The sequence below is a fragment of the Chenopodium album genome, chromosome 26 (assembly GCF_948465745.1).
Source record: "Chenopodium album chromosome 26, dcCheAlbu1.1, whole genome shotgun sequence".
In the NCBI taxonomy this organism is placed as follows: Eukaryota; Viridiplantae; Streptophyta; class Magnoliopsida; order Caryophyllales; family Amaranthaceae; genus Chenopodium; species Chenopodium album.
The window spans coordinates 10,303,898-10,315,145 of record NC_137859.1 but is presented as its reverse complement, the minus strand read 5'-3'; the positions used below and the strand labels follow the sequence as shown (position 1 = coordinate 10,315,145).

The window sequence follows — 11,248 nt, the reverse complement described above, 5'->3', positions numbered from 1 at the left end:
TTATAGAAGTAGTATTACTATTATCCTACATGGGCTTGTGCTCGCCCCACAATAAACATATCAACTTGTACTGTTGGTCTAATTAATCTCATTTATGTTTATTATTGCATTTTTAATCATAGATTGTTTAAACTATAACAACTTGACTAACCGTCTAACCCTATCATATACCAATACATTCTATAAATAGTGAAGATGCAAATACATTTCCAACCAAGCTAAGTAATTCAATCTTTTTTCTAAGTAAAGTATCTTCCAGATTTAATTTGCTAGAAATTAATCAGTTGATAATAATCAAGAGAATGGCGTCTCATTCAATCAAATATCTGAAGCCAATTATCCTAGGATTACTGCTAATCCTAATGGCATCAGGTTAGCTATATAGTTATTTAATATCGTAAAGTCGTAATCATGTAAATATTTTTTTTTTTTTTTGTTTTAAGGTAATGAGAAAGACCCTGACCGAATCTCAACCCTCACGGTTTTTTTGGTCCGGTATTTTGCGGACCAGACACTTTGAGAGTGAGGGGGAAGGGTAAGAGATCCCCATCCTCAAAATATCTCTAGTGGGGATTGAACCCCCAACCTCAAGGTTGGAAGGTGACAATCTTACCACTAGACCAAGCTTAGCTTGGTACATAATTATGTAAATATATATATCTGGTATAATGCTAGAAATAATGTTAACTACAATTAACTAATCATCTTATGTTGGTTGCTATTTTACAGATATAGCTTCAGCGGAGTGGTGCACCTTGAGAGGTTATGAATGCACAGATACTAGTGACTGTTGCGAAGGATTAGTTTGTTCGTATAATATTTCGATTGAGGCCCCGACTACGTTTTACTGTTGTTCAACTCATTTGTGGGGTTTGTGGTACGATTGCAACCACTAGACCATAGAGCTGATTGGATTGAGCATAGGCGGCGTGCTCAACACTACCTGGCTCGAGGCAAAGGATCGAGGCAGGCTTGTTTGATTAACTTGGCGATCTTGCTAGTATCTGTATCTCCGTTTAAATTTATGCTATGTATAAGTGAATCTTATGTTTCTTCATGTTCTGCATTTTTACCTTCTTTTGATTGTTGAATTATTGTTATATGCATAATGCATATTTTACAGGCCAGGTACCTATGTTTATGCCATTACTTCCTTCATAGATTGAATAAATATTGGAGGTGATTCCTTGAAACTTATGTGTTTCCAGACTTTTTACACATTTTTCCTCGTACATACCTAATTTCCATCCATCTACTAATTAAAAATATGAATCTTGCTAACTAACGCCCTGGGGTGTTAGATAAACATTTGAAATACTTCCTAAAATAGTGTTAATTTAGAGATACATGCAAAAATCACGCGCAAATCGGTGTTATTAATGTTCATTTTAGTTTAATATTTCTTTCCTTTTTTTTTTGAAGAAAAGCGGAAAGTGTATTAATTCATAGTGAGAGTATCCAAAAGCACACACGAGGATACTTCGTTAGGCACGATATTATCCCAAAATTGTTCAAAACTCATAGGCACTATCCTAGCAAGGTGATGAGCGACAAAGTTCCCATCCCTTTTTACATGAGACCAAGAAATGGAAGAAAAACAAGAGCAGCAAACCGAAGTAGGGCCTGTTCTCTTACGTTAAAATTCAGTTCAGTTCAGTTCAGTTCAGCTCAATTCAGTTCAGTTCAGTTCAGTTCAGCTCCTAATTTCCTTCTCTTATAAAATATTCATTTCAGTTCAGTTCAGTTCAGCTGAGTTCAGTTCAGTTCAGTTCAGTTCAGCTGGGTTCAGTCAATGAGAACAGGCCCGTAATATCCTCAAGGATGTTGTTAGTTAGCTTAATATTTCAATTTCTAGTTAGCTTATCCAACGCCCCCGAGATGTTCGTTAGCTTTTGCCTAAAAATATTTACTAGCTCTCAATACAACTATTCTTATTTACTTATACATAAAATATTTACCTATTTCATATACACAAACTTTTAAATAAATCGGATGTACAATAAATATTGTACATCCGTTATAAAGTTACCCCTAAAATAAGCAAAAGTTACCCTAATATGGATAAATGTTACCCTAACATAAATAAATGTTACTAAGTATTTATACTTTATTGATAAAAGTTACCCAAAAAATTGTAAAAGTGACCCTAAATTTGATAAAAAGTGAACCCCGATGTACAGTAAATTATTGTACACCGGATGTATACAAAAGTTATTGTTTCATATATAGGTAATATTCTTATTTTTAATGAATAAATGTCTTAATACTTATACATATGAAGTGATATGTAACTTGTTATTGTATTACTTTCCACTTTCTTTTTCTTTACTAACTGCGTAAAACCACCAAATGTAAACTTTTTTTTTCTTTCTTTTGAGGACAATGTAACCTAATTTTTGTAATATTTACCTATTTATACGCTAACTAACCGTTATTAGCAAGATAATAACTAAATATAGGAAACATATAATATTAAATGTTAATCACCAATAAATGTGTGATTTTGGCATGTATAATGCTTATTTATGAAATGAACTAAGTATATCATACTTACTCCTTAGTAAGTAAAGCCATAAAAAAACTACTCATGCATTTCGTATTAGACTTCAACATAAAATATAATTCAGATATATTAGTGCCCACTTGCGTGCAATTATGATCATTAAGTACTCCGTAATTTTTTAGTAGAACAAGAATTGACTTAGCTTAGAATATATGAGGATTAGGAAAACCCGAGTTTTATAATAATAACGAAACTTCATATCACTTGAAGCTAAATAATTTTGGAGTCTAATCTTATCATCAAGGAAAGAGTTGACTTAATCATAGCTAGAATGCAATATAAATGGAAGGGTTGTGGATGCATTTGTCTACTAAACCATTGTACTAAACAAGCAAATTAAATTGGTTTTCTTATTAGAACTTAATTAAGCGCGAATTGAAGTGCATTGCTTAGCTTACATAATAGAGATAATGGCGACGTCACCCAAGTTTCTGAAGCAAATTATCATTGGATTACTGCTAATCTCATTCACACTTGGTAATTGTACGTTAATCTCGCCTAATTAGATAAATACTACATACGTATACGTTTTATAGCTGATTTATTCTTAGAAATTTTTATTATTATACTTGTATTAAATTAGTGTTGTAATTTTGCAGGGTTAGCATTAGGGCAGGAGTGCTACTTGAGAGGTTCTCCATGCGGGTCTTCAGCTCCTTGTTGCGAAGGATTAGTATGTGCACTTGACCATGTTGCGCCTGTATGCTGTTCCGAGTATTTGTGGGGTATATGGCGTGATTGCAGCGATTAGACCGTTTCATGGCACGGCCGGCCCGGTCTTGAGCATGCAACTCAAAGGGCTAGATGCCTACATGAATCTGATCCGATCTTATGTTTCATATATGCATGTCATGCATCTTTCTTGTGACTCTTGTATTATTGTTATATGCATATATATTGATCAATTTATATGCATATATATATGTATTACTAGTGTGTTCTTATATATATCAGTTAATGGGTGTTGAAATAATGGAGATAATAGACAATGTTGTATATCTCTTTGATTTTATATCAGTTAATGGGTGTTAATATTAGATTTATACATTTATTTATTAAAGATTATGTTCAAAATTAGCAAGTTTTAAAAGGGTACGGTTATTCTATAAATTTATATTTCAGTTTAATAATTTCAGTTTAATAAAATAAAAGAAATTTAACAAATAACTTTAGTTTATGTTTTTAATTTGAAAGAAGTCCCAAAGGACATTATATATCATTAATTAAAGTTATACGGCATCTACAATTGACATTCAATGATAATGAAAACAAATATAACAAAATAATCAAACAAGAATTGATCAGAAAGGGCTAAGAATCCAAATACATAATATAAAAATTCAGCAATTCTCAATTTGTTCTCTCATACAACTTTTTGAGTGGATCCGTCGACGCTTCATAATTTTGTGAAAAATACAATTCTTGTTTTGCTTTTGTTATCCGAATCCGAGCAATAATTATCAATCATAGTCTCATACAACTAGAGACCAAATTAAACGCAAACAATATCTTGTTTTTCGAAGAGATCGAAAAAATCTTGTCTTTCGAAAGAGATAAACTCTTTCTTTCGAGGAAGACATTATTATAACCTAAGAAACAAGAAAAAAAAACTTGAAATAATTTTAGTTTTAAATATTAGTAACTTTAAATAAATAAAGGTCTTATATAAGGTCATGGAAAATTGGAAATGTATATTTGGTGAGACAGGAGAAAAAAAAATGTTGAAATAAATATAATACTCGTATGTTGTATCCATAATTACATATTTGTATTTTATTTATCAAAAATTCTAGAATTAGGCCAGGTAGGTAAATATAAGAAAAAGAATTGAAGATATTTATTTGTAATCTTCTATAATCAAGATTTTGTAAACTTGACATATAAGATATCAGAAAATATATATATGATATATTTCCCGTACATATCATTAAGAGAATAATATATTTAGGATATTTATGTTTATTTAGTGAATATATCTTTAGCATATATGGTATATCTTTAGGACAATTGTTTCTTATATTATGAGCTTAGATTTTGTATAAATACTCAACCTATTGATGAATAATAACAAAGTAATAAAGCAATACAAGTCATTTTGGTAATATATAAAGAGGACATACAAGTTAATCTTTATGATTGACAAAATATGTTAATCATAAGGGTTAAATTGACATTTTTATAAACTATTTGCGATATTTTTTATAAATTTACTAGGATGACATTAGTTTTAGCATTTTCTTTCCTCCTTTCTTTTTCTTCCTCTTTTCTATCCTTCTCTCTCCTCACTCCTTTAAACCAACAATGGCGCTTTAACACTAAAATTTTCGACCTCACTTCTTCACCACCACAACCATTAATCCTTTAGTTTCTAATTTATGAGATATATAAAATAAATATAAGATGTCTTGCTTCTAACTTCTAAGCTTGGAAAGTGATCACTTAAGACCAATACTCATATAATATTGCTCAATATCTTCCAGATTTAAGGTGATAAGGTTATTATTGGGGTGGTTGGAGGATAATTCGAGTTGGTGAGGGTAGTTTTTTTTTTTTTTTTCTTCATGATGGTGGCTTTTGGGGTTAGAGGCAGTGATTTTGGGGTTGGAGGGTGGTGGAGGCAATTGACTTTCAATGTCAATACACAATTGGAATTGATAGGCATTAAAATTTGTCATTTATAACATGCTAACTGCTAAGCTAAACTACAACCTAATAAAAAATATACTAGTACTCTAAATCCAATTTCAGACCACTTGAAAGAAAAATGCATGCCAATATAAAACACAAAGTGGCCAAAGTATGGTGTCAATGTACCTACATAACATCTAATACATACTCAAAATTTCCCGACTAAAATTGTAGTTTGATTGAACAATTTGTTGAGCCTTTTGATAGATTTTGTAAATCCCTTTCAAGTAATATCCTTTCGGCTAGTGTGAACGAGCCCAGATTCATCGTTATAACAACCAATTCCTCCAAAACTAATGCGTATCTCAGAAAATATATAACCAATGCTTGCTCCAATTTAGCCCACGGATAGTAATCCACTATCACTACTCTTTTGAGATGCGACTCCAAACAAGATGGGATCGTTTCACTTTTATTCCAATCATCATCTTCTTGTAAAACTCCGTCATTCCAATAATCGTTCAATTTCTGAAAATGTCATATGCTCATATCATCATAGATAATCGAATTAAGAGTAAATGAACATGTATTAAAAAAACGCGCTAACCTGAAATGAAATTGTCTCTAGAACAGGTGAAGCATTAAGCATCTGCAGCACTAAGTCATGATGGGATTGACTATGAACAAAAGCAATTTGTAAATGATGTAAATTACAAAACACGGGCAGCTTTAATCCGCATTTTTTGAGACTCTAGCACCAGAGAAAGAATAGTATAATAATTAGTTTCATTACTAAATTAATTTTGTAGCTAATTGTAGCACAAGAATTATGTTCTAAAAAAACAAACCTGGATGCAACTTGCGCCGAGATACAAGGATTCAACATTGGACAATGATCTGAACAGCCTTACTTCTGATGTCAAGGGCACATTTAAATGAGCTTTGACGAGTGAATTCAGATCTCCGATCAAGTATTGCAATTCCGATCCTAGAGAATATTCAAGATACTTCAAATTAGGAGCATCAAGAATTAACTTATCTTTCTGAGTTTTGATAGTTAAAAGTCTTATAACTAAACTACTAAGAAGAGGTGTGGAAATAACATCATTGATAGGTTCAAAAGTTTCCCTGCTTCCTGTCAAATCTAGGCATTCGAGTAATGGAATCCTCGAAACTAGCCTAGTTATAAAATCTTTATCACGGAAAGAAACTAAACACAGGCGTAACACTTTCAAGTTTGGCAAACTAAAGGACGATGGAAGTTCAACAGTTTGATTCACATCTAGTTTTAACACCTCCAATGTTTGACACTCGAAAAGGGCTAATGGTAGCTTATTAGAATTCCTCAAACGAGCAACAACTTCGAGTTGCTTCACTCCGCGACTTAAAGGAAAGGACATCCAAAATTTAAAACGCTTAGAATCTACAAGCCCAATTTTGAGTTTAACCATAGTTATTCTTTCAGATCTGCAAGCACGCAACGCGTTGTCAAATTGTTTAAGTGTAGCCCTACAAGAATGATCAAACTCGAGCCGGGTAATCAAAGCGAAGACATGCCTCCATCTCTTTGATAATACACAGGTAGTAGCCGCCTCTTTTACGGAAAGGCGAGAAACTATTTCGCTTATTAATTCATCTGGTAAGTTGCTTATTCTATCGATTTCGGCCATTGTTTGCACATGTCCAAGGTCTAAATTATTATGATTATTCCTGCAATTCAATAAGGAAATTAAATCATGGATACTTGATTATTGGCATTGTTATAATCATAAACAAAACAAAAAAAAAAAAGCAGTAAACAAAATGTAGTACGAGTATTGATTATCATATGAGGAATAGACGCATACGCACATTTTTTTGCTATGAAATTGAGATGGGTAATTTGCAGAAGAACATATAGATATCTTTCATCGACGATTCGAGGAGGCGATTCATAGAGATTGAATGAGGATTGAGGAGGTTTAATTTTTTATTTTTTTATTTTTTTATTTTTTTTTTTTTGAGGGAAAGGAGGTTTCATTTATTAGGTCAAATTTATATGATAAATAGTTTTTATTTTATTTATTTATTTTTTTAACAGACTAGAGACTATTTTTTTTTTACCTTGTGTATTCAATTGCTTTAGTAAGACATTATCCTTACTTAGCTTGGCCCAATTAGGCCCGTTTTCTTTGCTTTAATTGAACAAGTCATACATTACGCCTGTACAAAGAAATAGTGCCCAACTACTAGCTTGACCACTGGAGCAAAAATATGTGATTAGCTTAGTGCCAGGGTAATTTGCTTGAAAAAAACTTGCCAAAAAGAAAATGCTAAAAGTTAAGTAGTAATTAAGATAAAAATATTAAATTTACAATTTAAATAGTAAGCTAATAGCTAGCCATCGGGGCTCAAACTAGCTACAAAGATAATTAGGTTGAAAGCTTACGTGGCATGACAAGCTAATTTGACAATTAGCTTGCCATTGGAGTTGCTCTTATTAGGGGTGAGCAAAAATTCAGGGTACCCTAATATGGAACCGGAACCTGTTCGGAACCGCAGGTTCCAAACCCGGAACCTGTTGATCAGGTTCCGGTTCCGGGTAATAAAATTAGGAACCTGTTGCAACAGGTTCCATTTCCGGGTAATAAAATTTTGGATCTAGAACCTGTAGGGTACCCTGTTAGTACAGGTTCCCTATAGGATACATGAAACCGGAACCTATATGGTATTAAATATTCTAGACAATTAGTGTTGGTTTGTTATATTTGAAGTACTATACTAAAGTTATAAGCTTTTTTTGTGATCACCTATTTTAACAAAAATAAATTTGTCACAATTTATCAAGTAATAATTAAGCTTACTTTCACAGACAGGGTACCCTGTTTAGGAACCAGAACCTGCAGGTTCCGGTTCCGGTTCCCAATTCTTAGGAACCTGTTGCAACAGGTTCCGGTTCCGGTTCCTATATTTAGGAACCTGTTGCAACAGGTTCCGGTTCCGGGTCCTGATATTTTTACAGGGTACCCTGCTACGCTCACCCCTAGCACTTATACTCCTATATAGATATTTTTTTACCGCAAAAGTAGTAGTAGCGGCCCTAGCGGGTAGCTATTAGCAGTCGAGTAGCGGGTAGCTGTTAAGATAGCGAGTTGCGATCAATTAGTAGTGGGTAGAGCTTAGCTGTCAAAGTAACGCTAGATAGTATGAGTGTTTAGCAACAGTAGCGGTTGCAATACCAAAATATATCAAAATTTATATAAATATTGTGTTAAAATTAACAAAATTTATCAAACGCTACCCGCTACTTCTAAATGCTACTATTTTTAACGTTGGTGAAAAGCTACCTAAACATTACCTCTATCGCTAATCGCTACTAAAAACGCTTCCTTGCCAAATACTCTGAAATTTTTCTAGGAGTGTTTTGACTGGTTCAAACGCTAACCGTTACCTCAAACTCTACCACCAAACAGGGCTCAACTGTTTGTTGTTGTAGTGGTGATTGAGACTACAAGTGGTAAGAAGGACTCTTGTTCGATCCTCCGCAACAACAATTGGGAGGGGATCACCTAAACTGATCCTCGAATCCGGATTAGCCTAAAGGGTGAATTAGATGGAACACAAAAAAAATATAGATATTTTTTTCATCGATTAAGGTGATTGTGGGAAAGGAAAAATAAAAATGTTTGTTGGTGTAGTGGTGATTGAGATTACAATTGGTAAGAAGGACTCGTGTTCGATCCTCCGCAACAACAATTGGGAGGGGATCAACTAAACTGATCCTCGAATCCGGATTAGCCTAAAGAGTGAACTAGATGGAACACAAAAAATATAGATATTTTTTTCATCGATTAAGGTGATAGTGGGAAAGGAAAAATAAAAATAAGGAAAAATTGCTCCCATTAATCTGAACTTTGCCTCATCCGCCGAAAATAATCCCAACTTTCGTTTATTATCTATTGCACCCAATTTTAGGGGGTATTAATTTTCGTTGCATCCAACTTACCTGCAACCGGTTAATCCGGTCAACATTTGTGTGTTACATTGTTTTTGGACACGTGTCACTACATGAATGGTCAAATTAAAAAAAAAATTAAAAAAAAAACAAAATTTAAAAAAAAAACAAAATTTAAAAAAAAACGAAAACCCAGCCACCCCTTAACGGCAGCCACCGTTAATGGCAGTGGGGGAAGGGGGCGGAAACGACAGGGAGGGCGGGGGAAATGGCGAAAACGAAGGGGAAGGGGAAGGGGATTGGGGTCGGAAAACGGCGGGGGAGAGGGGAGTGACGGAGGAAATAGGGGTGGGGGAGGGGTTTTCGGGGGTGGGGAAAGGGAAAGGGGGAGTTTTGAGGGAAGGGGGAGGGTTGAGCGGCGGTTTCCGGGAGTGAGGGAGGGGTTTTCGGGGGTGGGGGAATGGTTTTCGGGGGTGGGGGAAGGGAAAGGGTGGGTTTTGAGGTAGGGGGAAGGTTGGGCAGCGGTTTCCGGCAGCAGGGGAGGGGTTTCCGGCAGCAGGGCGGCGGTTTCCGGCAGCGTGGTGGGGGTGGGGGTGTGGTGTGTGGTGGCCGGCTGCTGGTATGGGGTTGTTTGTGGGGTTTTTATTTTTTTTATTTTATTTTTGTTTTATTTTTTTTAAAAAAAAAAAATTTAAGCCAATCATACGCTGACACGTGGCTAGGTGACCTGCTATATTGTAATACCCGAATATTTTATGATTTTATATATAGTTTATTTTTATTCAACTTTTCTAATCTCATATAATTTTTATTTTAGAGTTTGGAAAGTTTTAAAACCCTATTTTAATTTAAATAGGACTCTTTTTATCAACAACTATATATTATTAAACCCTAATTATTTTAATTGATTTTGTATCTTTATTATTTAAGCCTTACCTCTGCAATTTGCCGTCACTTTTTGCCTCCATGTACTCCAGTTTAATCCTATGTTGCTAATCCAATTCTCAAAAAAACTTTCGTGATCAATTGGATTTTCTAAAACCAAAGTCAACCCTTTATTGTTTTGTAACCTTCTTCCAATATGATGAATTTTGCATTCCATAAGCCAAGTTTTGGTATAATTCTGTCCGTGGATTTTGTGAGATCAGTTGAGTCCGTGGGTTAATACTCTCGAAAGGTAATCACATTATGTCAATTTGGAGACGTTTGTATTTTTATTATTATATGTAATCACATGAACCTTAATTCTTGGATTTATTTGATTATAGATTATTGATTGTATTTCATATTATTGTGTATAAATTTTATGATTTGTTATTTGTATGATCAATCATTGTATATATTGTTAATATGTCGTGATATATGATTTAATTGTTGTATTATTGATTATATTAATTGTGTTAATTTTAGGGTTTTTAATGTTATTTCTCTAGGGAGTATTATTATTAAGGTTTTAGGGTTATTCACACTACTAGAAAAAGGGTCATTTCCGACGGAATGCTTCCGACGGACATGAAATTCCGTCGGAAACATCAGAATTTCCGACGGATTTTTATTCCGTCGTAAATTTACAACGGATTTTAATTCCGTCGGAAAAAATATGCTTTCCGACGGAAAATTCCGTCGGAAAGTTAAATTTCCGACGGAATTAAAATCCGTCGGAAATTTACGACGGAATTTTCCGTTGGAAAGTTAAATTTCCGACGGAATTTTCCGTTGGAATACAATTATATATATATAAAAAATTTCAGCCCTTTTTAAAACCCTAAAGACCTAAACTCCTCCTCATTTCATTTCCATTTTCTCTCTCTTCCGCCCGTCTTTCTCTCTCTTCCTCCGCCTTTTCTCTCTCTCCTCCGCCCCTTCTCTTCTCCAGTTTCTCTTTCTCTTCTGCTCCTCTCTCATCCTCCATCTCTTTCTCTTCTGCTCCTCTTCGTTCTCCATCCCCGTTCACCTTCTCCTCTTCGTTCTCCTTCCCCCTTCTTTATCCTCTTAGCTTCTTTCCCCTCTTTATCTCCCACCACCAGTACCACCCACCAGCACCGACAACACCAACACCAACAATAACACCAACATCGACTACGAAAATCAACAACAAATTCCTCCAATTTCGCCCTTTCTCT

The 11,248-nt window shown here is 34.3% G+C and overlaps 1 protein-coding gene across 1 annotated transcript; it reads right to left on the bottom strand.

The window, feature by feature from the left end:
• Positions 1–5,413: 5,413 nt before the first annotated feature.
• Positions 5,414–6,861, bottom strand: LOC145616781 (F-box protein At4g22280-like). Its single transcript, XM_081671509.1, has 3 exons — positions 6,040–6,861; positions 5,799–5,942; positions 5,414–5,719 (listed from the first exon to the last, which is right to left on the bottom strand). Exons 1-3 carry the CDS (start codon positions 6,859–6,861, stop codon positions 5,414–5,416), a joined length of 1,272 nt encoding a protein of 423 aa, XP_081527635.1.
• Positions 6,862–11,248: the final 4,387 nt, after the last annotated feature.

Excerpts from the sequence above, each read along its gene's own strand:
- LOC145616781 (XM_081671509.1), bottom strand. The coding sequence starts at position 6,861 with ATGGCCGAAATCGATAGAATAAGCAACTTACCAGATGAATTAATAAGC. Across the intron at positions 5,943-6,039 it reads TCGGCGCAAGTTGCATCCAG|AGTCTCAAAAAATGCGGATT; the intron begins GTTTGTTTTTTT and ends CTCTGGTGCTAG. Across the intron at positions 5,720-5,798 it reads TAGAGACAATTTCATTTCAG|AAATTGAACGATTATTGGAA; the intron begins GTTAGCGCGTTT and ends TGACATTTTCAG.